This window comes from Phyllostomus discolor, chromosome 2, assembly GCF_004126475.2.
Source record: "Phyllostomus discolor isolate MPI-MPIP mPhyDis1 chromosome 2, mPhyDis1.pri.v3, whole genome shotgun sequence".
Taxonomy (NCBI): domain Eukaryota; kingdom Metazoa; phylum Chordata; class Mammalia; order Chiroptera; family Phyllostomidae; genus Phyllostomus; species Phyllostomus discolor.
In genome coordinates this window covers 163,603,448-163,630,401 of record NC_040904.2, presented here as the reverse complement: position 1 = coordinate 163,630,401, position 26,954 = coordinate 163,603,448, and the positions used below count along the sequence as shown (strand labels likewise).

Genomic DNA, 26,954 nt, shown 5'->3' with positions numbered 1-26,954 from the left:
GAGCCAAAGACTATGTCATACCTGGATGATAAGATTTTTCTCATAAAGGTTGCTATATTGTGATAGTAGATTTCCCTGTCCAAACAATTCTGGAAAATTTCAAGGGGGGGATAAGTTTGATGTTTTTAAAAATAATTTATATTGAACAAGAAGATAAAAGTTAATCACTTCTCAAAATTCTTTGAAACCTTCCCATACATTTTGAGTGAAGAAAAGAATACTCCCGCCCATTCCCCTTCCCAGTGATTCTAGTTTTTCCATTACTTTCACGGTTAAAAATTCCTTTTCATGATAATGAACACTTTCAAGTTCCCTATTATTTGACACTAGTTTTCTCCATCGCAGGAAGTTGGCAGTATCATCGGAAAGGTAAGACAGTTTCACTTCAACTCTAATTACTATTTAGTCAGTGTGGGTTGAAATAGTTTGAACTTACTCTTGACTTTTTCTCTTCCAGAAAGGAGAATCAGTTAAGAAGATGCGCGAGGAGGTGAGTTATGTGGGGGTATTTTGGGGACTGTTACTTTGGGAAGTTAGAAACTTAAAAGCAAATATTCTGTTTAAGGAGAGATTAGAAGGGAAGATCTCGAGAGGAAGCCAGTATTTTTCCGGCTTGGTTATTTGTAATTACAAATAGTGTACTGGGAAATGTAGTTCTGGCAAGTCTCAGTTTATTCCAGACATGAGGCAACTTCTGTAGTCTCTTTGAGGACAAACATGGAATGATATTTGAAATGATGCTGACATTGCCTTGTAGCAAGTAGGGTCATGTACATAGGCAGCTCCATGCCCATCTTATTTAGGAAGGTTTGTATAGTCTATATATGCTCAGATCTTCAGTCTATTTAACCTCTTGGTCCTGTTTCTTATCCAGAGTGGTGCACGTATCAACATCTCAGAAGGAAATTGTCCTGAGAGAATTATCACTTTGGCTGGACCCACTAATGCCATCTTCAAAGCCTTTGCTATGATCATTGACAAACTGGAAGAGGTTTGTTGTTCTCTCTCCTCCTTCATTGTCCATTTTTAATTGCTTCTAGATAGCTTAGTGATTTTTCAAAGGGCATTTTAAATTCAAGGACAAAATGCAAACAACTGTAATTGAACAACAATAATTAAAAAATAAATTCAAGGACAGATTGGATTGTAAAAATCTGTAGATGGGTTTTTTGCTTCCCTTCAGCCTCCTCAGAATCTGATCATTTGTAGTTTAAAAATAAGTCAACTTCAGTATTAAGTAGTTTGACTATGGCCAGGGACTCACTGTAAAAACAGTTTAAAATGTATGCCATCACTGCATTGGTAAACTTTATGTCCCCAATTCATAGTTGAGTGAATGACTTGTCATTTTGTTAGGGACCCTGCTGACCATTAATATTCCTCAGAAATACAGATACCTTCCAACTCTGGGTACAGTTAATGTTTTAAAAAATCAGCCTGATAATTTTGTGTTTGAGCTATACTGGGAAGGAGGGAATGTGTTTTATAGGTTATCTATCTGAAGGGAAATGCCAATTTCAGGCTTTTTTTGCAGAAGGAGTTTTTTCATTTACCAAGCCACCTCAGCCTTCAGGTGCTGAATTGTCCTAGGTCTTCAGTTTTCACCTTCTCCCTTCTGTAGTAATATTGCTAATGTTCACTGACACCACAGGCAGAGGAGAGCTTCTGGCTGCTGCTTGATTGGTCCTTGGATACTTGGTTGCTGAAATGCTGTTCTTGCCAGGATCAGAAATGTTACCTCTTGACCTGCAAGACCCTGCTAATCCAGAATTGAGGGCTTAAAAAAACATTCAGAAAACGGACTTTTCCACCTGAACCAAATGAGAAACATGGCCTTGACTTTAGGATTTACATTTAAGCCGTTCCCAGGTCTAGCTACTGTATAGACATTAGGCTGAGCAGTGATATTTAAACTATTTAGCTTTCAGAAGGCTAAATTTAACTAGGTTAAAACCATGACTTTTTGGATGCAGTATATTGTAACGGGAAAGACTATGGCCTATGGAGCCAGTATAGTTTTTTTTTAATTTCAAATCTATAGCTTTTTAGTACTGTTGGGGACAGTACTCGGCCTCAATTTCATTTTTTCTACAATGGTAGTATTTCCAAGAAATTAAAACAATGATGTATAGAAGTGTACTACTTAATCTTTCTAAATTTCCAAGAGGAAGTAATTGGTTATTTGAATTTAGGGTTTCATTGTTTCATATTTTAATACTTTATTTAACTTCATTCATGTTTTTCTTTGGTTAGTCAACTCTAATTTACAAAACTAATAATTGTTTTTCTCCATACCAAGAATGCCTTCCCCAGGGTGAATAACCATATACAGGGTGAATTTTGAGGAAGTCTGTGGGTGTTACTATCTTTTCAAAAATACTTGTTTTGAAGGGGATATTTTTGGGTATTTGTTGATAGTGATCATGATACATACAATATGCTTCTTATTAAGGGTAAGTGGTTCTGTTATGGCAGTTATGGGTTCCCAGGGATCTGCTTAAAACTTGTCATATTCTGGTGTTCTGACTAACTTCTTTTTGTAGGACATCAGCAGCTCTATGACCAATAGCACAGCTGCCAGTAGACCTCCAGTCACCCTGAGGCTGGTGGTCCCTGCTAGTCAGTGTGGCTCTCTCATTGGGAAAGGTGGTTGCAAGATCAAGGAAATACGAGAGGTTGGTGACTTTTGTGCTCCCTTTTGAACAGATAAGTATTCTACATGTGGCTGCTTCTGTTATTTCTGTGACTAGGAAAAGTTAGCATTTGTTGAGGTGAAGATTTTTATTAAAGTAACAGTCCTAGAAGATTACAGTTTGTTTATACTGGGATGAAAAATATTGTACAACTCTTTTTTTTTTTTAAACAGTTCATACATTCAAAGAACAATAAATCAGCCCTGGCTGGTGTGGCTAAGTGGGTTGAGTGCTGAACCAAAGGGTCACTGTTTGATTCCCAGTCAGGGCACACGCCTGGTTTGTGGGCCAGGTCCCTAGGGCGGGGCATTCAAGAGACCAATCACACATTGATGTTTCTCCGCCTCCGTTTTTCTTTCCCTTCACTCTCTCTAAAAATAAGTAAATAAAATATTTTAAAAATTAAAAACACACAAAACCTAAGACTGAAAAAGTTAACCAGAATTTCAGGTTTTTCCTGAGGCTGCATAATTCTTTTTCATGTTTAAAGAGTTTACAATTTAATACATAATAGTAGCAGATTTTTTCCTTGGCCAAATTCCTAAATACTGAAGGGGAAACAGGAAGGCATATTGGGATGTAATGGTAATCTCAAAAGGTGGGTGACATTTGTGGGGATTTTGCTTGGGCCACAGTTAATATTAGCTCAGAGGAAACAATCTAGAAGGACTTTTTTTTCTTGAGAGCAGGTTAAATTTAGGCTGTTATTCAGGCTTATTCTTGGCTTTCAGAGGCTAATTTATTTATAACTGTCATTAAATAGTCCTATCTGGAATAAGGGAAGAGTGGAAAGGGAAGTTAAAAAGGGTAAGACAGGAGGTAGGACAAGAGTCTGCTGAGCTTTAGACTCTATAAGTTGCTACTGGAAAAAATTGGGAGAGTAAGTATGAGCTGTTTTTCTCTGATTTTAAATTTCTTTTTACTCTAGAGTACAGGGGCTCAGGTCCAGGTGGCAGGGGATATGCTCCCTAACTCAACCGAGCGGGCCATCACTATTGCTGGCATTCCGCAGTCCATCATCGAGTGTGTGAAACAGATCTGTGTGGTCATGTTGGAGGTAAGCCCTCAGGCTCATGCTGAGAATGGGGGGAGGGTGATTCTAGGGGAGATAGACTAATCTATATTTAGTAAGACTAGAATTAGGTGAAGCTATTAGAAGTCTCCAACGGGGGTGGGGAAGAGGTTCCCTGGGTTCATATTTTTCTTCCCCCAGCTTTGGCTTTTCTTATAGTCTGAGCAAAAACAGAAACTGCTAAGCAGCAGTGATCTTTTGGGTTATAGCCATTCTAAGTGGGGTTGGTAGGGGAAGTTTATATACTGGACAAAAGATGTATTTGGGTTCCTGAGAAGCTGAGTTAAATTGCCTTTTAAATTTACAAAAATTTGGCTGCTTTCCACTTTGACATGTTTTTTAAATTTCTGTGTTTTGTGGCAGGATTATATTCAAAGTGGTGGTTATATAGAAAAAGTGTATCCATAATGGTGTTTATGAATGATTTACAAGGTCCTGGTATGTGCTGTTACTTAATTAAAGCAAGAATAGCAAAATTAAGGGACATTAAAACTTTTTAGAATTTGTCATATGGAGTTGGTCTCCCATATTGGTGACAAAGGAAAGTAGAATTTCCTAGTAGAGTTTAGAAAAATACTGATAGAGCCTTTGAACTGTTTATGGACAGTGCCTGTATTATCTTAGATGTAAGTAACATTTGGGTGCTGTATTTCATATTTTGGCTTGATTTCCTATTTAGGCCAAAATTAAGATCTAAAAGGCACCAACTAAAATGTACATATATGAACACAGAAGTTTTTCATATTCATTATTAGACTTATTTGAAAACATGGAAATAATGCCTAAATTATTATAGGGGAATCTACCTTGATGAGAATTAGTGTGTGCTGTGTAGTCCATGGATCATCTTACTACTTACATTAAAGGCAAGTAACTACAGATGATTTCAGATGAGGTGTAGCCAGAGACCATGTTGGTAGGTGAGGGAATGGAAATACAGTTTTTAATTTAACTGACCTGTGTGAGCTTAAGCCACACAGCTGAAGCAGCTTTGAAACCTTATCTCTTTTTGTTTTTTTCCCCTCTGACTCTCTCCCAGTCCCCCCCGAAGGGCGTGACCATCCCGTACCGGCCCAAGCCGTCCAGTTCTCCGGTCATCTTTGCAGGTGGTCAGGTAAGAAAATTCTTATTGCTGGGCTAGATTTGAACAAGGATTATATTTGAAATGTCAACTTTGCCAGCAGCACATCAGGCCACTGCATGCTTGCTGAAAACCTCTACTCTGGCCATAGTTTGACCTGCTTTTAGTTTTGTTTTGTTTTGGTTTTTTTTTTGTACTGGAGAAAGCTATGAATGCCAAGCCCTTACTTAATTTTTGGCAGGCAATGGGAGTTTTGTAGGCACTCGAAGAGGTAATTTACTTGGTGATTTAAGGTGGGTTGGCTTAGAAGAAAGGGTTAAATGAAATTACTTTGGTGTCACTACTTTCCCTACCCCTACCCCATCCGTGTATTTTTATGTGTGGGGTATTCTTTAGAGGTCCGAATAAAGGTAGCAAAGAGACCTCTGAAGGTGATTCTGGATGGTGGTCTCAAAATTGGGGTTCCAGAACTTGAGTGTCCTACAAACTTCCCTTCCCCTCACCTCACCTCCCCTACTCCTACCCTTCACTCCCAAATTCCAGTGTGTTGTCCACCAGGCTCTTAACCTCATAAACACTGGTTTGAACCCACATGGCATAACAAATCAGCTCTGGTAAAGGTTCAGTGTGCAAGAATAGAAGGGGGGAGAGCATGTTGGGCAGTGGTGCTCTGACCTTTGGTGTTTGAGTGCACCCCCTTGGGCTCTCTACTCCTTCATCCACCTCTTGATCCTTGGCACATGGTTTATTTTGAAGTTAGATTTTTATGACAAGAGCACTGGTCACCATGGTAGTTTTATGCTTTGTTGGTTACTATTTGAGGAGTAGGTAGGTCAGTTTTTTAAATACTGGAGTTCAGGTTGGAATAGTGACTTTCATCTTGGTAGCTGCCTAAATAAGTGCATTACTCAAAATTCCCTTTCCCACTAGGGCTGCCCTGTGTATAAGCACAGTTTTTTTTGTCCCATCTTGTATTTGAACTGGGAAAGCATAAACTTGAAGTCTGTCTCATTCACATTGTGTTGAGTTGGCATAAAACTGAACAAGCTTTCGGGGACTTAGTTTGTCATGTAGTCCTGGGATTTTTCACAAGAACTTAATCATGTCTCAGTGTTAACTGAAACAGTTTAGTACCTTCCTTTTAACACTAGCCTTGTGCAAACTGGTTTGATCAGAGGACTTTCAGTCAGTCTGGTTAGGGACAGGATAAGAAAAGGCCCAGCCAGAGTCAGTGTAGTAAGGCTTAGCTTTAGGAGTTTTTTTCCTTCTCCCCAGGAACTCCAGGTTCCTGCTCTTCTGGATTCTTCTACTCCCCATTGGGATTATAAACAGTCCTGTGATGGGCGACAACAATCCTTTCTATTTATAATTCTTCATTTCCCTTTCCTCCCCCCACCACCCCTTTCTTACCTCTTTGCTTCCCTCCCCTCCCTCCCCTTTATTCAGTTGACCACCCTCTAAAAGCTTGCAGCTTCTTCCATGAGTGGCCCTGTCGTGGATTATTCACATGGGCCTTTTTAAATGGACCAGTTCATGCAATGTCCACAGATGGACCTGTGTCTTTTGTTCCTTTGTGAGAAAGTGGGCTCTATAGGGGTTCAATTTAATCTCACCCTGACCAGGAGCTGGCATCAGCTCTGTTGCCCTACCCCTTTATTCTTACTGAAAATAGCCCAATTGTGCAGTATGAAATCTGCCTCTAGGTAACTTTTTTTTTTAATTGACTGATTGCAGCTCGTTTCAAATTGTGTTGTGAGCTACTTTTTAAAGGAAAAGAAAAATTAAACAACTTTTTTTGTGTGAATTTCATGCTGGTGACAAGGTGCCGGATTGACAGCCCTGGAGACTGAAATCCTCTATTTATCCACAGGACAGGTACAGCACAGGCAGCGACAGTGCGAGCTTTCCCCACACCACCCCGTCCATGTGCCTCAACCCTGACCTGGAGGGACCACCTCTAGAGGTGAGAGGGGATGTTCAGTCTCCAAGGCTCACTCAATCCTTCCGCCTCAGCCGAGACTGCCAACACGCGGGGGGCCAGTGGCGCTGGTGATTTTTGTGCTGTGGACACCACCTGTCCACGGGGACCTGGACTGACCCCCCCCACACCTCATTTCACACAGGCCGCGTAGCCCACCAGATGGTAACACCAACTCTCCTTTTTTTTTCTTTTTGTTCAATCCCTCTTCCTTGTCTCCCACTCCTCCCCCATTTTCACCTTCCTACCCCAACCTGGGTGCACTTTTGGGGGTACTGGCCACTGATGTGAGAAGCCTCACATCCTTTTAGCCAGCCAGTCCTTCCTTCCCTGCTTTTCCTGCTCCTCCTTGTCCCACACCCCATTGCCCTGGAGACCCAGCTCCCTTTTCGGAGGTTATGGTGTGGGGGGAGGAGGGTGTAGTGGGAGCTGCCAAGTATCTTTTATGGAGGGGAGGTGGGAGAAGGCAGGATTTAGAATACTGATTTTTTGTGTGTGTGTTCTGTGGTTGTCTCCCTAGTGCTTAGGGACTCAGCTAGCTTCCAGTGTGTTTAAAGTCTTTAGGCAGATGTAGAGACAAATAAGATAGGAAAAGGGAAGTGTTTCAAAACATGCCATGGAGGTTTGTGCAAACACAAATCAACTTACATTGCCATGATTGGTAGAATGGTTGGGGTGGTTGAGGGAAGAGACCTTTTTTCTCCTACGCTATCTTATACACAGGGAGAAAGAAGGGGGCTTGGTCAAATGAGGCATTGGTTAATCCCACTTCCCACATTTTCATTAAGAAACCCATGTGTATTTTGCCTTTGATTGCAGGGAATATGGCTCCCTTCATAGGCTTCCAAGAATAATTTATCATATCTAGGGTTTGAAGAAGGCCAACTCGGGTCGACTGTATTTGTGAGATAGCATATACTGCCGCAATTCCTGGCCTCCCCATTCTTTAGTTCAACTCTGGCTTCCTGGCTAGTTGAAATCTGTCTTTTTCTTCCCACTGGGTGGCTGTCCGTGATTGGTTTTTAATAGGAACTGTTTTCCTCCTTTTGTAGGCCTATACCATTCAAGGACAGTATGCCATTCCACAGCCAGATGTAAGTTTTGTTTTTACTTCTTGTTTTGAAAAGCTCCCTTTCTCATCCAAAATTGTCTCGCTCCTTTCTTCCATGTAGGCAGAAATAAGTCGGGTCTTAAACTATTGCAATGTCACAAGATGAATCCCACATTTCAGCCCTTAAATAATCTTTAATCAGGGCATAGTAGTACCTTGTTTGTCTTTTGACATTTAATCCTTGGAAATTATAATCTGGAAAACTATTAGGTTCTGCTTTCCCCCGTGTTCCAGATTACTCTACTAAAAGAAATGTTCCGTGGTATTCTGTCATTTGTATTTCTGGGCATCTCTCTGTATGGAGTCCTTTCCAGGGGGTAGTGGGAGGTGGGTTTGTCTTTGGGTATTCCTCAATTTGAGGTGATAATTATAAAAGCATCTGGAAGGGTGGGAAAGGGACTTATTTACACACAGAAGGATAGGAAAGAATATTTGAGTATTCAACTCAATAAAACCTTGCCACTAAAAACTCATTTAAAAAGTGTTGGTATTCAGACTTTGTTACAGGGCATTTCTTTCTGCACTTTTCCTCTATCTTTACTAACCCTTTCAGGTGCTGAGCATTAGACGAGGGAAGTTGACTTTGGCTCTTGGTTAGTGGTGTAGGCCCCAGGAGGGGAGGTATACTTGAAGAGGGATTGTTTTACAACATCCAACTCAGTTTATATAGATGAAAAATAGCTGTAGAAACTAGTAGGGGGTGGGGGCTAAAACCCAGTTTGCTTTCATCCTAATCTCTTTCCTTCTTGCAGTTTCCTTGCCCCCTCATCTCCTTCCCTTCTCCCAGTTCTGACAGAACCCTGCATGGTGTGTTTCCCCTAGCACCATTGCACAGTTTGTTTACCTAGCCTGTCTGTGCTTGTCCTTGCGGCAACTTTTGTAATGGCTGCAAACACCTTCATTAAATAGCCCACGAAGGGATGGTTCTTGGGCTGGTACTGCTGCTTTTCACACACCCAGAATGCATTCATTCTTTTGCACTAATTCCTGTTCTAACCCTTCATAAATCTGCCCATCCCCAGAATTGTGATAGAAGCCCCATTCTTACCCTCTGTTGTAGTTTTGAGTAGTAGAGTCAACTTCGAGGATCAGGAACTCTGCATTTTCACATTTGAATGTTGAGCCCTGGCTCTGTTACTCTTCTAATGCCAGCCTCTCCTGTTTCCTCCCTGCAGTTGACCAAGCTGCACCAGTTGGCAATGCAACAGTCTCATTTTCCCATGACGCATGGCAACACCGGATTCAGTGGTATGGATACCTCAGTGTTTATTTCTGTAAGGTGTAGTGCAAGACAGAGGCCAGCCCCAAGGTCTCAATTTGACATCTGTTTAAGACCAACTTCGTACCCAGCATCGTGCTGGTTTAAACTTGCCTATCTTCTGTGGCTAAAGCAAAGGAGGTAATGTGTTTAACTTGGTTTTCATTTGGGGTGAGTTATTCTTTAAAAAAAAAAAAAATGGGTCCCTGGAAGGTTTGGGTTGAGGTCTGGGGATGCTTATCAGGCAAAGGGTAGGCTGACATTTCTTTTGTCCTCAGTGCTGCCCCTTTGATCTGATTGGCACCCCCTTTCTCTCCACCAGTTTTCGCAGACCTGGGTAGAGACAGTCCATTTATGCCAAATTGTGTAGTGTTTTTTTGTTTTTGTTTTGTTTTGTTTTGGGCTTTTTTTTTTTTTTTTTTTTTCTGTATAAGGAATAACTTGTCCGATAGGGTTAGGATGAGACCACCAAACTCATTTTCACTTGTATCTTAACAGGCATTGAATCCAGCTCTCCAGAGGTGAAAGGCTATTGGGGTAATGATTAAAAAAAAAATCTGTAGTATTCTACTGTTATATTAATAAACTGGTGGGAGTCTTGTTTCACTGCCCATGACATACCAGCAACATGCACATGGCAGAAATAAGCTGAGAGAGCAAAAGGTTGGGCCTGATGCCCCTGAAGGGTCCCTTGGTGGATCTAGCCAACCCCCTTCTAAACACTTTGAGTTTAACAGCCACAGCTGAGAGCAGGACTAGCCTTGAAAGTTAGCTAGCTGCCCTAATCCAGTCTAGGTGCTATTGTAGATGGGTGTGGGTGTTTGCTAATCAGATTTTTTTTTTCTTTTTGTTTGGAAAACAAAAACCAGAACAAATTAATGAGCAATTGAGCAAAAGACAGGGAATAAATCTGGAGAAATGAACTTTCCTCACCTGACTGCCATTTCATTCCCTCTGACCTTCAAGTGTAGGTTAGGGTAGTGTGTGGTGGGGGAGGTGTTGGGGGGGCTGGGCACTGTTAATGTGATACAGGTGTATTAAAAGCAACTGCATGTGTGCCAAGAGTCCATGGTACCCAATAATAGGCATGATATTGGCACTGGTGCTAGTGAGCATCAGGTGAGATAAAATTGGAACACAACAGCTGGAAATTTTAAGCAGAAAAGGAGAGAAGTGCAGAAGGACTTTGTTAGATTTGGGTCCTGTTTAAGCATATCACACTCCCTTCTCCCTTGCTTCCATCCCCTTACACACTAATAGGCTGGGCTTTGCAGGAAATGGCATGAAATCAGCTCTTCTGAGTATACAGAGGAACTTTTCCAGCATTATTTCTCCACCCCTCTACCCCTCTTGACTCCTTGGAGGCTTTCAAGTTAGTGATGAATCCCAGCAGCTAATGCTGGGTTTCCAGTTTGTTTCCTTCTGTTAGATTAATGTGCAGCTCAGTTGGGATTTGTAGGCTGTGCATTGAACTTCCTTGCTCTCTTCTGTCTTTCAGCAGGTTTGGATGCATCTGCTCAGACTACTTCTCATGAACTCACCATTCCAAATGATGTAAGTATGGTTAGTGGGGTTGCATTGGATTATGAGAATTGGTTTTAAAGAATAGACATCTTAGTAGTTTTAAGGTTTAGGGAAAGAAAATGGAGGATTTAGATGTCAAATTAAAAGTTTTTAAGTACCTAGACTCCTGAGTAAAAATCAGTGGAGACCAGTGGTAAAACTGTTGTTGAGTATTCATAGGCACAAAGAACCTTTTCATATCAAGTAGAAATTCCCATTTGCATTTGAGTCTTGTAGAATCAGAAGCCTTATGCTTAAAGCAGTGGTCTTTGGATGTTGTATATGTGTGCCATTCAACATGGTACACACTACATGTGGCTATTTAATAATAAATTCAATTTTTTACTAGTCATACCACACTTGATATGTTCAGTGATCACTTCTTACTAGTATCTGCAGTACTGGACAGTACGAATACAGGCCAATTTTTACTTTTTCTCAAGGCAAGAAGAATTCTTGTCATTACAGTAAAGCGATCATGGCAGGATGAGTTTTAAGTGTATTTGTTGCCTGAAGAACAAAAGCTACTTTTACCTTTACTCCTAGGTTTGTTACGATGAGTTAGATTTATCATTTTGGCCCTGTCTTTGGGTTTACTCTCTCAAGAAAATGAACTGATGCTCCTAAAGGTCAGTCAGCTCAGTTAGCTCTGGCCTGTAGCGGTCAGACAAAAGAATAGCCAAGAGTTGAGAGCAATCTATAACTCAATCAGTGGTGTATGGGTAGAGTGTAGGATGTGGATGGTAGTTTCCATTGCCTTGTTCACTGACCCAAACTGTAGAAGGCTGGAGGTGTGGGATGGAATTCTTGGACCTAATCATGCTATTATTAAATCTGGCATGCATTCTTGTTTTTCTTCCTAAAGTTGATTGGCTGCATAATCGGGCGTCAAGGCGCCAAAATCAATGAGATCCGTCAGATGTCTGGGGCGCAGATCAAAATTGCGAACCCAGTGGAAGGATCTACTGATAGGCAGGTTACCATCACTGGATCTGCTGCCAGCATTAGCCTGGCTCAGTATCTAATCAATGTCAGGTAAGGGTTCCCTACCTTTTTTGCCTTACTGATGTCAACACACAAGTAATGTGTGTGTTGGGGAAAGCTAAAATGCATTATTAAATGTGGGATTATTTGGGTAATGGGAGTGGGTGGGTGGTTAGATGGAGATTTGTGGGGGGGGAGCAGTTTAAGTCTAGTCCTATTTTCTTCATTCTTAGAAGAAAAAATAACCAGGTTGTAGTTGTTTGCATGGGCTTTGAGGAGGGAGAATAGAATGCTTGAATTTGATCTTTGATAGTTTTGGGATTACAGAGATTGGGGAGCTTATCTTCAGTACTAGGTCAGGTGCTCTGACTAGAGCACTCATACTGAGAACCAGGTGTGGGTCTCTTGCTGTATATGTCTGTCATATAGACTAGTATTTCTTTTAGTGATTGGGTTTAGGCTCCAATGTACCCTTAATTGAAATAAGGATAATGAAGTAATGTGACAGTAAAGCAGTTTCTTGGAGGCAGCCATTACCATTTATTCTGAAAATGTCCACTGTTCTTAAATTGCAAATGTGTTTCATTGTTCAGAGTTTGTGGCAAGAGGGAGGCACAGGTTTTTAATATTTTAGAACTGTCCAGTGTGTTTTCCCTTTTCCCTTCAGCATTGCATCTAATGATGACTTCCTCAGGTTACTGTTGTTACTAAACACATGACTGTAGCAGGACTATTCACAGTCCAGTGGGCATCCTACAAGGCATTTAAAAAATATTTCTTGCTTTTTAAGCATAAATGCTTAAGCCACATTCTCATTGCTTACTAACATTTTAAACCATTGTTAGCCCATTTCCCAAGGAGCTTAGCTATCCTTTTTTTGTGGCCTTTCTCTAGTTATTTACCATTGTAACTATTTGGTCTCTGTTGAGTTCCTGAATCCTAGTGCGAGGGAAAGGAATTTACAAGTAAGAGTTTTTGCTGTCATGCTTATACTGACCATGTATTTATTACATGGTCTTTATTCCTTTGTTAAGAATTTATCAGTTCCCTAGTAGTGATTCTGACTTTTTCCCTGGAGTCTTTTTATGCCTTTGAGTATTTACTACTCTTTGTGTAGAAAACATCTTTCTGTGTTTGACTCTGCTTTCTTCTTCAGCTACCAAGCACATCAAATTCTTCATGTTTAGGGTAAAAAACTTCTCACAGAAGCTGTTTACAAAGGTTGGATCCTCTTGTTACTAGTTCAGGGTGGATGTTAAGTGGCAGGAATAATGTTCTTAGAAACTGGAAATTATTTTCTTCTTGGATAGGTTTGCCTAGAATGTTGTCAGATAGTGTTTAAATGTAACCTGCTTGCCTGACTCCTTTCTACCTCCTGCCCCCTCATATTAAGTCAGTGGCTACATTGTAAGGAAGCAGAACTCTCCACCTTTGTTTTCTAATTTAGTCACTCTTCATGATCCTCCTGTTGAATGAAACTGTCCAGGCTATGGATTTGGGTTAAAACCTCTTGAAGCCTCATTTAACAGCAGCATTTACTTCTTGCTTTCTCATCTTGGCCCAGTTTGCATGCAAAATACAAACTGGTTTTATTATGGATACTAGGCAAGAAAGAATTCTGTGCTTTCAGTAATGGGTCATAAACATCTCTGCCCTGATTTTGGCAGTCCGAGTTCCCTTTTTTTATCTCCTCCTTTATGGATTGCTGTTGTCCTGGATTTATGTAAACAAAATGGAATCTTAAGAGGAGCCTGCTTATCCTTGAAGAGAGTTCATCTTACAGGGTGGGTTGTCCAGACAGACTTCAGCAGGTACCTGCAGGTTATTGCTGTTATCCGGAGCTTATTTTAGGAGTAGAAGCACTATTTTTACTTTCTGAACATAAGATTTTGACAGTGCTTGAGTTTCTACTATAAGGATTGTATTACCAATATGGTCAGTCATAAAACAAAGAACTTTTTTCCTCGTCAGAAATGAAGCTTTCCTAGTTCTTATCTACACTTCTGTCCTCAGGATTTTTCTTTGAAAATGTTACATGCTTTGAAGTTTGAGATTAGTCAGTGACCTACTTTGGTCTTTTTCCCTTGTCCATCCTAGTATATTGATTAGATTGCTGTGGAGATGGAAGAAAACTTTTATATTACAGGAAAAAAAATTTTTTTAAATTCTGTGGGTTGATATCCCAAAGCTTCGCAAATGATTGGTAGGTGAAACATTTGTTCCTTGTTTGGAGAGAGACTGCTTTCATTTTCAGTTGAAACCTGGCCTTCTTGACTTCTGGGTTGGATCAGTGTGTGTCATACATGGAAGTGTGTGCTGTTTCTTTTCTTGGTCTGTCAGCTTTTTCTTCACCGTAGCGGTTTTAAATAGCACTGTGGAATGAAATTTGGCAAGTATACATTTTTAGAGGGTGGGATATAAACTAAAAAGAAACAGCTTATCGCAAGTTGGTATTAGGTCTTCCTAATTGACAACCAGAGGCACTTAACTGGTAACTGAAGCAGTTTTTGTCCTGTACTTTTTTCCCTTTTGTGGTCTTCCCTTCCACCCACCCGTTTTTTTTTGTTCCTTTTTTTCCTCTGTTACAGTTTAGAAAACGCTAAACCCTCCTCCCAGGCAGCCTCCGTCACGATCCCTGATCACCTCAGCATCAACCTCTCTCAACCCTCCACCCCTTCTTCTTCTTCTTCCTCCTCCACCACCACCCCCTCGCTCGCCACAGCGGGGACCTCCGACGCACCCTCCAGCCTCCCCAACCCTCTTCCGACCGCCCCTTGTGTCTCCAGTCTGCTTGGCATGAAACCCATCCCTCTCCTGGCTCTAAATGTTGTGTCTGCTGCTAAGGGTTCCGGGGCTTCAGCTACCACCACCACCACCTCTGCCGTGCCATGTGTAACTAACAAACTGAAAGGCGAGAAACAGAGATTCTCCCCCTACTGATTGCATATTTTGAGGCATTCCCTCAAGTAATTCTTGGTTCATTTTGTTTTCCTTTGTTAACATTGGTAAGAACCAAACAATTGTGAGCTTGTGACATTTCCTTTTTACTATTTGGGGGGATAGTAGGGTGGGGGTGGGGGCAGTGGTACCGTTGTTTAGGTTTAGGCCATTTCAGCTCAGTGCCTGTTTCAGAGTCTGACTTGTTGAATACTTTATCTGGAGCCACAGTTCTTGCTTTTTCTCATTCTGTTACTTTTTTGTAGCTTTATTCTGCCTTGCAATATAACAATGTGTTAGGCTCTGTGTTAATGAATAAAAGCTTCTCCGTTAACTTTTATTTTTTAAAAAATTATTTAATGGTTAAGTTATCAGCTGGTCTTCTTGGCCAGATTTGTGTTTCTAGATGTAATAAAGTTGCCACAGTAAGAACCTTAGTTGACTGTGTGCTGTGAAGGGTAAAGGGGTGGGAACTTGTGACCTGTAGCTTCTTAACTAGGGAGTCTATAAAACTGACTGGCTCTCTTTGTATCCCTGGTTAATTTTTAGTCCTTTGTCATTTCCCCACAAAGAGTGATGGGCCTGTCATGGGATTAAATCCTGAGGGTCTTCCATAATTGGCAAGAACCTTCTACAGTGAACAATAGTTTCTCTGACTTTTCACATCCCTTACCTTGCCAACAAGAAGCAAGTAACCGGGGTATCCATCTCCGGCTTGTTTCCTGTGGTGAGGGGTTACTCTGAGGATCTTTTATAGGCCATACATACAAAGAGGTTATTTCTTTACCCAGAATAGGGAAGCAATTTGGGGAAAGTCTCAAAAGTTTGCCAGCTTGTCCGCATTCCCCTGAACTGGCATTACTCCACTTTAATCACATTGGGTAAACCTTGAACAACCAACCTGTGTGTGACATCACCCAAAATTTGACAGAATTATGTCCCAGTCATCCTAAATTAACCCTAATTTACTAGACTAAGTCCCTTTATCCTTCCATTTCTTGTTTACCCTTCTGTCTCCCCACCAACCCTCTATTTACCATGAGTGGAAAATTATCTTAAGAAGGAACCATTAATATCAACTATAACTCATCAGTTACTCATTTATTCAATTTAACAAAAAATGAGGCCCTGGGAAAATTCACGTTTGCAAATCACATGGATGACTAGTCAGGACTTAAAACTCAAAGTGTACTTAATATCCCTGAAGACTTACTTTTCTTATTCTAAGACCTCTCAGTTCCTTCTTCATAAAAGGGTAGAAATATTGTGGGTGTAATGGTAAAGGACATCTGGTAGTATTCCATTCAACCTGAATACATACTGCCAGTATAATGAAAGGGATGCTCTTCCCAAGCAAGACATTAGAGAAATACTGCAGAGGTTTTTTTCCTGATAACTTTTTCCTGAATTCCCTTTGGTTTATAGTGTTAAGAAAAACTAATTGCTCATGAGTATAGCATTATATATTATCATGGTATTGTGGTCCTTCAAACCCAGATTGAGCCTATGAGTTAGTTTTTACATGTCACAAGTCCACATGGAGGACTACAGGGCAAACTTCCGTTCATTGTCCAGATAGGACTTTTCTTGTTTAGTTGCTAGCTGCTCCTTTATCATGTAGTCCAGTTCTCCCTTAGGTGAGATGTTTTTGTAGTTTGGACTTAATCTCAGTCTTGCTGATACCATTTTCCCCAGAGACTTCGTAATTTTGTGTAGTTCTTGATTAGAAGGCCTCTTTACCTAATAATGAATTCTCCCTAAAGGAGGATGGCTGGGAAGGAATCCAGATGTTTAAGGGACTGACTACCATCACCAAGAGTCCACAACATAGTATTTGTGGTTGGGCTTTCTTATCTCCTTGTCCCCTTTATACTTGCCCCCTTCTTTCAATCCCTACTAAGGCTGTGTGCATAAATTCTGGACAGTTCTTGCCAAGCTCTCTTTGGTGCTGAAGTGCTACCACCTTCGTGCATGAACTTAATATTTTTTTACATCCTAGATCTAAACTGTTTCCAGTAGATCTTTTGTTGAACTTTCAGTTCTCCCTTACATTCTTACTCAGGGCCTGTTTACATTACCCTAGATTATCCCATTTTGTTGTTGGCAAGAATCTACCCTCTTTTAAGAACAAAGTATTCCTCTTTATGTTGATGTGGAAATACCATTTCTGACACAAAATTAGTAGTTGAAAGACCTGTCTACTTATTGGCCCTTGTTTTCCTACCCCCTACTGGCCAGCTCTTGTCTTTCAGTGTTGTGGAAGGGATACAGATGGGCAGTGTTCATGCTCCCCTGACTAGAGACCACAAATAGGTTAGGCCAGACATTTGAAAGTCTTTCTGAAATAAACTTTTGAAGTGAAAGTTCAGTTGTAATGTATTAGTTCTATTAAAAAGGTAAACTGTCTTGCTGGCTACCTATTATCAGTGAAGCCAAAGGCCTACATACCTTTTCTTCAAAACCCAAAATTGGATTCTGGGGCATCAAATGATGTATTCGAATCAAAGACTTTGTAGCTCGGTATGTTTGGATGGAGAATTTGTCTTAATACCACAGATTTGAAAGCTTCTAGAATAGGAGGAGTTAGGGAATTACTAAAACATTATTTTGGCTTTCACTTTTAAGTCCTGAAAACTAGGCCTCAAAACTATAGGTTAAGTATACTTCTTGACTCATACATACTATACTTGCGCCTCCCTCTATGGCATCTCTTAGTGGTTAGCTAGTAATAGAATGTTCTAGAATAAAGACCCCCCCCCCCCCCCCCGCCCAGGCAAATTATGAGTTTATTTAGAAAGTTACAGAGGTAGAAGGGAGCCAGCTGGGCTCTGCAGGCTTAGGAAACAAGTTACAGAAACAAAAGAAGGGCCCTTGGAGCTTAGGAGAGAGAAAAGCAAAGGTGTAATGGGGGGGGTGGGGGCTGGATAAGGGAAAGGAAAGGTCCATCCAGGTGAGCTCTCCAGAGGGGAATCATGCCTTTTTTTTTTTTTTGGAACCTGTCTTGGCGGCCTGGTAAGGCTATTTTTACAGAAATGTTTTCTAAACTATTCTATCACTATCTTAGGAGGAGTGGAAATAAGCTCAGCAGTAAAGAAACATTGCTTCTGCTTTAGCAGATTGGCTCAGTTGATTGCAGCATCCTCCCGCAAACCAAAAGTTTGCAGGGTTCAGTTCCTGGGCAGGGCACATGTCTAGGTTGCAGATTCAGTCCCCAGTCCAGGCACATACTGGAAGGAAGGGATGGATGCTTCTCTCTTGCATCAGTTTCCCGTTCTCCCTTCTGCTCTAAAAGCAATGAAAAAATGTCCTTGGGTGATTAAAAAAAACTTGCTTCTGTATTTTGTGACTCTGACAGGAGACTTTACTATGTGTTATATTATCAAAATGTTTTTTATAGAGAGAGGAACATCGATTTGTTGTTGCATTTATTGGTTGATTCTTGTATGTGTCCTGACTGGGAGAATTGAACCCACAGCCTTGTCATGTCAGGATGATGCTCTAACCAACTGAGCTACCCCATCAGGGCCATAAGGTGTTTAACATCTCCCACAGAGGTTCAGAAGAGCAGTTTGAGGGGTGCCCACAGTTGATACCAAAGGTGTCCTTAGTTCACTTTGATTCTGAAATAGTTTGCCCTCATGAAGCTTGGATTGCAGGGTTTATAGGCACATAGTTTTAGTTAACTCAAGGAATCTTGAAATGTTACCCCCGATACTGAAACACTGATTTTGTTTCATATAAACTCGCCTCACATTTCAACCAGGTTGAAAGTTTTGGAGGTGAAATGCAGCTGGGCACTCAAGAAAACTAACTTTGAGTTCTTGTTTTGTGTTACAGGCTTTCTTCGGAGACGGGTGGCATGGGGAGCAGCTAGAACAATGCAGATTCATCCATAATCCCTTTCTGCTGTTCACCACCACCCATGATCCATCTGTGTAGTTTCTGAACAGTCAGCGATTCCAGGTTTTAAATAGTTTGTAAATTTTCAGTTTCTACACACTTTATCATCCACTCGTGATTTTTTAATTAAAGCGTTTTAATTCCTTTCTATGTTCAGCTGTTAATGCTGAGATCCATATTTAGTTTTATAAGCTTCTCCCTGTTTGTTTTTGTTTTTATTATTTTTTTTTTTTGGCTCATGAAATTTTTTTTCTGTTTGTCATGGAAATGTAAGAGTGGAATATTAATACATTTCAGTTTAGTTCTGTAATGTCAGGAATTTTTCAAAAAAAAAAATTAAAAGATGGACTGGAGCTTTTTCTTTGTGAATAGAAACTGGATGCCACAGTGATTCACGTGGGTTTTATTCCTGTTGTCTTGCTGTTTTATTTTGTACCTTTCATCCCTCAAAGGACAAGGACCCTGCTTGGGTTATTAATATGAACCTTTACTCCAGTTGTTTCTTCTGTTTACCACTCCATCTTTTTTTTTTTGTAGCCCTTGATTGGGTTTTTCCTTGAGACCTGCATTGAAGTGATCCTAATAGTTAGCACAGGCTGCCTGTGCCTTTGATTCAAAGATGGGAGATTACATTCTCTAGGATTTACCTGTAAAGAATAGGCAAGCGATTCCACTGGGTGGGGGTAGGAGGGTGTGGGGAGGAGGGTGTGGGGAGGACACACACACAGGCGTGTACACAGAAGCAGTTGGAAGTGTGTTGGGCTGGGATTCAGGTTGCTAGGAATGTCCTCTTGCCCAAGCTAAAGTGTCCTCATTTTTAATAACTACTCATGCACAGTCCTCTCCATATTCATCCTTTAGAGTTAACTGCTCCCACTTATGCAGATAATTTAGCAGGTTGTAGCTTTAAGTGATGTTCATTTAGAGAGAGAAGCATTAAAGGAAGAATGTGACCACAGTCCTCAGATAATATCTGGAGCTCAAGGCTACTACTTCACCATGTGTGCTACCCCATTCATTTACCAAGAAAACCCTCAACAGCTGGGCCTGCATGGAGTGGTTATATTTCAAGGTTTTTCACAGGGATTACAATATGACAGTCTCCACCCCAATCAGGCACCAAGATAAAAGCAGGGACTTAACACCCCAGTTCTTCAGCCTGAGCCATCACATGCTTTTACAACCTTCTAACCTCCCTCCTAGACCCTAAGCCAGGACTTGGGCAGAGAAATGGAGGGACAAAGAAATTAGTTACATTGCACCTGAGAAAACTCAAGAGGATAGGACCCAGCCTTAGTCTCCCTCCTCAAGTGCAAAATGTGTAAACAAAACAAAAGTGCAGTTAAGTGGCTCCCTTTCTTCCTCAGGGTTTGGGGGAAAGGGTATAGAGGATCATAGGAGGCAAGTCTGTTTTCTCTACTGCCTGTTTGCTGAGCATAATGGGGTGGAGCAGGGAGGGGCCAGTTTGCCCTTACCGACAACTCTAGGGCAGTCCTTGTCCTTTATTTCCACAGCTGCCAGTGTCCCTAGAGTTTATCAGGTGGATCAGTCAGGAGTTAGTCTCCCTTGAGCCTGACTTAAGGCTGGGATAGCCCTGTCTTTCTCTGTTGATTATGTGGCGCATATATATTATTTATATAAATATTTCTCTATGTACAGGAATAAGTGGCTTTCATGGAGGGAGGGAGGCTGGGGGCCGCAAGGCTTCACCACTGTTGGAGTTGTCCAGTTCAGTGCTGTCACAGTCTGAGTCCTCAGAATTGGGAGGGCCCTGTGAAGAGTAGACATGCAGTGAGGTGTCAGGCTCAGCATCTCTTGGCATTATAGATTCCTTCAGTTCCCTTCACTGAAGTGTTTGCTTTAATAGCCAGCAGCTCACTGATTTTATTACCTCCAGATTGTTGCTTAGACCATTCTCCAAGGCTCGAGGCTCCTAGTTTCGGGATTCCTCCCAGGCTGTGATTAAAGCTACTATGTAAGCAAACCTACTAACCTATCCATCCTACAAGCCTCCTATTCCACCATGTGGAAAATTTGCTCTTTGGTATATTGGTGGAGACAGTTTAGATACTGAATGACCTGAATGATAAATACCTATATTTTGGCCTCTGCACCTGTTTTCTCCAGTAGCTCTCAAATGACCATATATCTCTTTCCTGTCCAACACCTGGCTTTTTGTTACTCACCTTGTTCCCTCTGAGTAGGTCCTGGTGCTGGATGGGCAAGGAGCTGGGTTCAGGGCCAGTAACTACCTCTGAAGCAGGTTGGTCCAGTGGGATTTCTGACCCTTGGGAACACATGTCATCAGACCGCTCATCTGGCCGCTCATCAGTGTTGGTACTGCCAACATCAGGTGTCCCGCTGGGGGATGGCTCACTAGCTGTACCTTCCTCCCCATCTGAAGGATTCTCCGAGCTGAAGGTAGATAGGGACTGGCGCATGTTCAGGCCCTGAGGCCACCTATGTCAGGGAGACAGCTACAGCTTGATGGCGCTCCTTACAGCCCAGAAAGCAAATGAAGGCCATTATTTTATTCCTTCATTCACCTCTGATTTGATGTCAGCTCTACCTCACTGTCTACCTCTCCTTCCTCTTCCTCTGATGATATGCCACGTTTCTGCAGGAGAGATGAGTGGACTGGTCAAAAAATGGGAAGAGGTATTTGGCCCAGGGAAGGGGAACATAATTACAAAGGGTTATGTAGGGAATGGCTTAAGATTAAGAGTTAATGGAATTGGACCCCAGGGGGAGATCAAGGAAAGGAGGAGCTCAGGAACTGTCCCATACTTTACCTGACTTCGGGTGACAGCAGCCCTGTACAGCAGTGCAGCTGGGGTCAAGTGCTGGGACCCAGCCCGGCTTCCTCCCCGTCCCGAGGTCCCTTCCCTTCCAGTTCCCAGCAGCCCCACACCTTCACTAGGCCCTACTGGTGGAGGTGGCTCCCCTTTGGCTCCCCCAGGTGAATCTGGGCTGGTGGAGCCAGGTGCTGAGCCCTCACTTGGGGGGGTGTCACCCCGGGCTGCAGGTGGTGAGCCAGGATCCCCAGGTCCCCCTGTGGCCCCACGGCCCCGGGCTCCCAGTGCTGCTGACAGCAGATCTGGGGACGAAGAGGACATCTTTCGTAGCAGGAGATCGTGATGCAGCCCACGGAGAGCTGGAGGGCAGGCTTCCCAGGCTGAGGGTCCCCCTCCTAGCACTCCTGGGCTTCCTGGTCCCCCAGGTTCATGGGGGGGCATAGATGCACGAAGCCCGGGCAGGTCCCCACAGCTGCCCTTGGCGCTGGCCTTGCGATGACGGGTCTTGCCACGGCGATTCCGTCCTGGTGAGGGGGGACCCTTAGGACACCCAGGAAGACCCACCCCACTCAGGGCTGCATCTAGTTTTGGTAGCAAAGACTCTGTCTTGAGGATATCTGGCCTGGTGGGAGAGGAAAAGACAAGTGTGAGATTAACATAAATTTATTGACTGAAAGCACTCCCAAACTTCGGGCCATACAAAGAGCCCAACTAAAACCAAAATTTTTTAAATGACTTTTAGAGGAAAGGAGAGAGAGCAATGTGTTCCACTTATGCATTCATTGGTTGAGCCTTGTGTGTGCCCTGACCTGGGGATTGAACCTGCAACCATGGAATATTATTGGGTCAACACTAATCAACTGAAATTCCTGGCCAGGGCTCCTTCCATTTAAATACCAGTATTCCTGGCATTGTTGACTTCTACCCCTGCTTCTCCAGCACCCCCATTGCCATTTTTGAACCTCAGCACTTAACTCCAGTCCCACCTTTTGCTGTGGGGTGACAGCTTCTGTGGAGCATTCCTTTTCTTGATGAGCTTCTCCATTGTGTTCCCATGCAGGAGGCCTCGGGAAGGGTGTGACTTCAGCAGACCTGGGCACCTCCGCTCTAGAGCTTGCTCCCTCCTAAAGACAGATGCCACTTCAGTTGGGCATGTGAGAGCAGGAACCAGGAAGGGGGACCTAGGCTCAGGAGGATCTGGCTAGGCACAGCTCCATGAAGATGGGATTGGGGGCTGCATAAGGGCCCTAGGGTTTACCTGAGGAGCTCCCGCTCCTTGAGCTCCAGCTGCAACATAAGGGCATTAAGTTCCATGTATAGGTTGTTGGCTCGCTCCAGCTTCCGTTCATAGTGTTCCCTGATGTCCAAGGCGTGTCTAAAATGGTCAGAGAAGTCCTCAAGTTGAGCTGGCTTCCCCTGGTATAATGATTTGTCCCAGTCTCTGGGAACTGGCCCACAGTCCCCTTTAGGTTATAACCACCTTTCTAAACACAGGCACACACCTGAGCTCCTCCCTCCTCCGCATCACTAGCTCCTCTTCTAAGCGGTGCAGACAGGTTCCTTCGGACTTAATTTTTTCAAAGTGCAGCTTTACCTCTTCACGCCACTCTGCCTGGGGTATGGAGACACAGTGAGGGGTGAAAAACGTGCCTTCACTGGGCATACCCTAGAAGGCCCCTGCAGGTGCCTGCACTGTTGCGAACTGTTGGAACTAGTTGACCAACAATGGTCTCAGCCTTCCAAAAGCTCATCTATTCCATCCCAACCAACACTTCTTCCCTCAAAGAGTATCTCCTCAAAGAGAGGGAGCTGAGATGTTTATCTTTCTACCTACAGCACACCTGGGACTTAAAATAAGTCTCCTGGGGTGTGGAAAGGACATCCGCTGAGGCGATGTCCAGATGTAGCAGGATCTGTCGGAATGATGGACGATTTCGTGGTTTGCTGTTCCTGGAAAAAATGGAGATGGAGACAAGGAATTTAAGGGAGGACCAGAAAGGAACTAGGGCATCCTTTCTCAGTGTCCTGGAGAATCCAATCCTACAATGTACTCTGTGACAAAAGAATTCCCTGGTAAACTATTTCTAGGAAACGTTATACTTGTTGGAGTATCAAAGTCCTGCAGTAAGCAAACCTATTCAATCCTATTTTTTAACTTGTTTGCCAAAAAAACACCTTTTTCTGAGTGGTGCCATTAAAAGAAACACATTTTGTGAAATGTTTAACCAAAGATTAGAAATGTTCAACTTTCCATTGGGGTTCCAAACAAGGGTCCAGGGCCCTTCCCTCCTGCATTCTAAGGCTCATAGTCCTTGCCCAAGGTCACAGAATGCCTGTGTATCTTAGAATCTAATACAGCCTTGCCGAGTACTGGTCAATTCACTTCCTCTCATTTCTATATTGTAGTCCCCTGTATTCACACACTGAATCCTGGGGCCCTTGGGAGTCCTATCTGAGAGCTCTGTGCCTCTTTCCCTGTTCAGGATTCTGGGCCTGGATGCCTGGGTTCTAGGTGATGGCTAACCACCAGCAGCACCCCTTTGCTTCCCAGCTTTGCCCCAGCACTCCTACCAGCACTGGCGAAGCAGGATTTTGAAGCCATCTGGGCAGCTGGAGGGCACAGGCAGATGGAGACTATTGCTTCCCACACCCCAGATGATGGCTGAAGAATCCACATCTTTGTAGGGGATCTCACCAGTCAGTAGTTCCCATAGCACCACACCGAAGGACCTGGGAAAAAGAGGGGACATCACTTGGGAGATGCTCCCTCCAGGGGACCGGCTCACTGCAGATGCAGCTCACTTGCACTGAGGTGCTGAAAGCCCCCCTCACTCCCACCCACTCTGCTGGCCACTGCTATTCTGTCTTCAGCCCAGCCCTCACCAGATGTCGACCTTCTCAGACACAGGTTCATTACGAATCACTTCAGGGGCCATCCAGGCTACTGTCCCTGCAAAGGACATCTTGGTGCTCTTGTCACTCAGCTCCTTGGAAGTGCCAAAATCGGAGATCTTCACCACATCGTCGTATGTGATTAGCATGCTGGTAAAGAGTAGAGTCAGCTGGGGTCCAGGCCCCGTTCCACACCTCATCTAGCTGTAGCAACTCTACCCTTCCATTAAGTCATTTGGGACACCTAGAGGCGGGGGGCTCACCACAGCCCTCCCAAGATAGGACTGTCATTGGTAGGGGTTTCTGAGATGGCCACATGGACTTAAAACAGGGCCTGGAAGCAGGGAGATGGCCACGCTGACTTGGGCGGGGTCACCTGCAGGAGACCATGCACATCAGTGTCTCCCTGCTTGCTCACTCACTTGGGGGACTTGAGGTCTCTATGGATAATCTTGTGCAGGTGCAGGTAGTTCATGCCACCGGCGATGCCCATGGACCAGTCAACCAGCAAGGAGGGGGTGACAGGGCGGCCAGCCCGCAGTACCTCATACAGCTGGCCCTGGGCGCAGAACTCCATGAGGATGCAGTAGCAGGGAGCCTGGGTGCACACACCCCTGGGGGCCAAACAGTGGTATGAAGCCAGTCCGTACTCATATCTGGAACCCATTCCCACCCATGCCAACTGGGTATCTCCTTTAAAAAGGGAGGGTATAGCTCTGGCTGAGTAGCTCAATTGGTTAGAGCATTGTCCTGATAGGCCAAGGTGGTGGGTCTGATACCCAGTCAGGGCACACACAAGAATCAACCAATGAATGCATAAATAGGTGGAACAACAAATCAATATTTCTCTCCTTTCCTCTCTCTAAAATCAATAAATAGCTCTGGCTGGTGTGGCTCAGTGGATTGAGTGCCAGCCTGCAAACCAAAGGGTCACCAGTTCGATTCCCAGTTAGGGCACATGCCTGGGTTGCAGGCCAGATTCCTGTAGGGGTTACATGAGAGGCAACCACACACTGTTTCCCTCTTTCTCCTTCCCTTCCCCTCTCTAAAAGAATAAATAAAAATCTTAAAAAAGTAAATAGAATGAAAAGGAAAGAACAAACACTAGAACTAAATACAAATTAAATGTAAACAAAAATATAAGTTTGTTAAAACAACCTTAAATAAAAGGGTGGGGTAGATCCCTGCTGCCCAAGTAGGTCCCTGCCCTCAGCATAATATTCCCAACCCCTGCCGTGAGCCTTACTTGAAAGTGATGATGTTGGGGTGTTTCAGCTTTCTCAGGTGCTTGATGTCAGTCTCCTTCAGGTCCCGTACCTTCTTCACTGCCACCTCCTCCCCATGGAAGCGCCCCAGGAAGACAGCACCCTGGGCCCCTGAGCCCACCCACTGCAGGTCCAGGATTTCCTCAAAGGGAACCTCCCAAAGGTCTGTGGACAGGAAGTGCCACAAAGCTCAGAGAGCCACACTCAGGGCCTTATGATGGTCCTGGCACTGGGGAAAGGACTGGGTTGGCTGACATGAATGACTCAAGGACAGAACAGTAGCCAAAAAAGGTCAAGAAGACTTGGAGGCCAAGAAGGTTGGAGGGGACAGGGAAGGCAATGAATGAATGAATGGACGGCCTAAAAAGAAAGTGGGAAGTCAGTAGCCGATGGATGGATAAGGAGCTTTGGCCAGGTTCTGGGGACACAGGGTCATCAGCTGACTTAGGTGGGGTTGTCCAACAGATATCCTGCACAGGGAAACAGAGCAAGTCCCGAGAGGATACGGTTGACACAGCCTACCTTCCTGCGGCTGCTTGTGCTCTGTGGAGTAGGCTTTGCCGATCATGGTCCAGACAGGGCGAAGACAGCCAAAGAGGCCTTCCAGGAAGCCGCTGCCGCTCTGGCACTGCAGCCACACCTCATCTGCTCGAACTCTGGGTGCCCGACTCTCAGGGGACCCAGTGGCTCCCCCTAGGCCCCCTGCATCCTGCTCATGTAGCTGCAGGACACTGTTGGCAAAAGGCTCAGGGGGTGGCTCTCCACCTGGGGAGGGGCTGGGCCCACCTCCGCCCTGCCCACCCAGTGGCACTACGTCTCGAAGTACACACTGGGTGGGCGTCAGGTCTTTCTCAGGGGTGCAGTCAGAAGTGTCTGGGTCCAGCTTGCGCATGGACGCCTCGCTTAGGGTGGACACAAAACCCCCGAAGGAAGGGGAGGGTGTGCGGGTCTCATGGAGGCAGGCCATGACCTCTGGGCCCCAGTGTGGTGGTGAGCCGTGGGCCCTGTGGGAACAAAGGAGGGAGAAATGGTCAAAGCCACAGGTTTGCCAGCTCAGAATGCTCACCCTAGAGGCAGAGGCACAGGCTGCGGTGCTGGGCTCCCTCCTGGAAATAACACTCGAGCCTCACCCTCAGGTACCCATCCCCTTCCAAGTTCCACCTGGGACCCATCTTAGGAAAGCTGATACACAGACTTCCACTCAAGCGCCTGTTAGTAACACAAGTCTGAGAATGATACTCAGGTATACAGGTAACATACCTGAGTATCATTCTCAGGTAGACACAAGTAACAACCTTGATCAGGAACATACTGGTGAAACATATTTCCAAGTCAAGTATTATGGTAACAGACTAGTCCTTCTCCCTGGAAGACTCCTGTAATTTGCCTCAGGAACACACATTTCTTTCAGTCGTGGCTCACATA

At 43.7% G+C, this 26,954-nt stretch overlaps 2 protein-coding genes across 32 annotated transcripts in view; one reads left to right on the top strand and one right to left on the bottom strand.

Annotated features, from left to right (window-relative positions):
- The window catches only part of PCBP2 (poly(rC) binding protein 2), a 21,959-nt gene extending 2,991 nt beyond the window's left edge, over positions 1-18,968 (top strand). For 2 of the 30 annotated variants that reach the window (XM_028533113.2, XM_028533101.2), the window contains exons 3-15: positions 346-369; positions 458-490; positions 875-991; positions 2,544-2,675; positions 3,622-3,750; positions 4,793-4,879; positions 6,717-6,809; positions 7,877-7,918; positions 9,111-9,183; positions 9,692-9,730; positions 10,692-10,747; positions 11,622-11,791; positions 14,329-15,017. In XM_028533113.2, the coding sequence (XP_028388914.1) occupies positions 346-369; positions 458-490; positions 875-991; positions 2,544-2,675; positions 3,622-3,750; positions 4,793-4,879; positions 6,717-6,809; positions 7,877-7,918; positions 9,111-9,183; positions 9,692-9,730; positions 10,692-10,747; positions 11,622-11,791; positions 14,329-14,680 (1,347 nt within the window). In that variant the 3' untranslated portion in view covers positions 14,681-15,017. Of the gene's footprint in view, positions 1-345; positions 370-457; positions 491-874; positions 992-2,543; positions 2,676-3,621; positions 3,751-4,792; positions 4,880-6,716; positions 6,810-7,876; positions 7,919-9,110; positions 9,184-9,691; positions 9,731-10,691; positions 10,748-11,621; positions 11,792-14,328; positions 15,018-18,514 lie in introns of those variants that run through there. The other 28 variants (XM_028533114.1, XM_028533115.2, XM_028533125.2 and 25 more) reach the window with 28 other exon arrangements.
- MAP3K12 (mitogen-activated protein kinase kinase kinase 12) overlaps positions 18,831-26,954 on the bottom strand; it is an 18,375-nt gene continuing 10,251 nt past the window's right edge. Inside the window, exons 2-15 of one of the 2 annotated variants that reach the window (XM_036018911.1) lie at positions 26,052-26,533; positions 25,511-25,694; positions 24,687-24,878; positions 24,256-24,414; positions 23,944-24,102; positions 23,214-23,322; positions 22,875-22,984; positions 22,631-22,747; positions 22,359-22,496; positions 21,370-21,994; positions 21,124-21,194; positions 20,964-21,037; positions 20,764-20,864; positions 18,831-20,348 (exon numbers count right to left, since the gene is read on the bottom strand). In XM_036018911.1, the coding sequence (XP_035874804.1) occupies positions 20,250-20,348; positions 20,764-20,864; positions 20,964-21,037; positions 21,124-21,194; positions 21,370-21,994; positions 22,359-22,496; positions 22,631-22,747; positions 22,875-22,984; positions 23,214-23,322; positions 23,944-24,102; positions 24,256-24,414; positions 24,687-24,878; positions 25,511-25,694; positions 26,052-26,496 (2,583 nt within the window). In that variant the 5' untranslated portion in view covers positions 26,497-26,533 and the 3' untranslated portion in view covers positions 18,831-20,249. Of the gene's footprint in view, positions 20,349-20,763; positions 21,038-21,123; positions 21,195-21,369; positions 21,995-22,358; positions 22,497-22,630; positions 22,748-22,874; positions 22,985-23,213; positions 23,323-23,943; positions 24,103-24,255; positions 24,415-24,686; positions 24,879-25,510; positions 25,695-26,051; positions 26,534-26,954 lie in introns of both variants that reach the window. The other variant, XM_028533100.2, reaches the window with a different exon arrangement.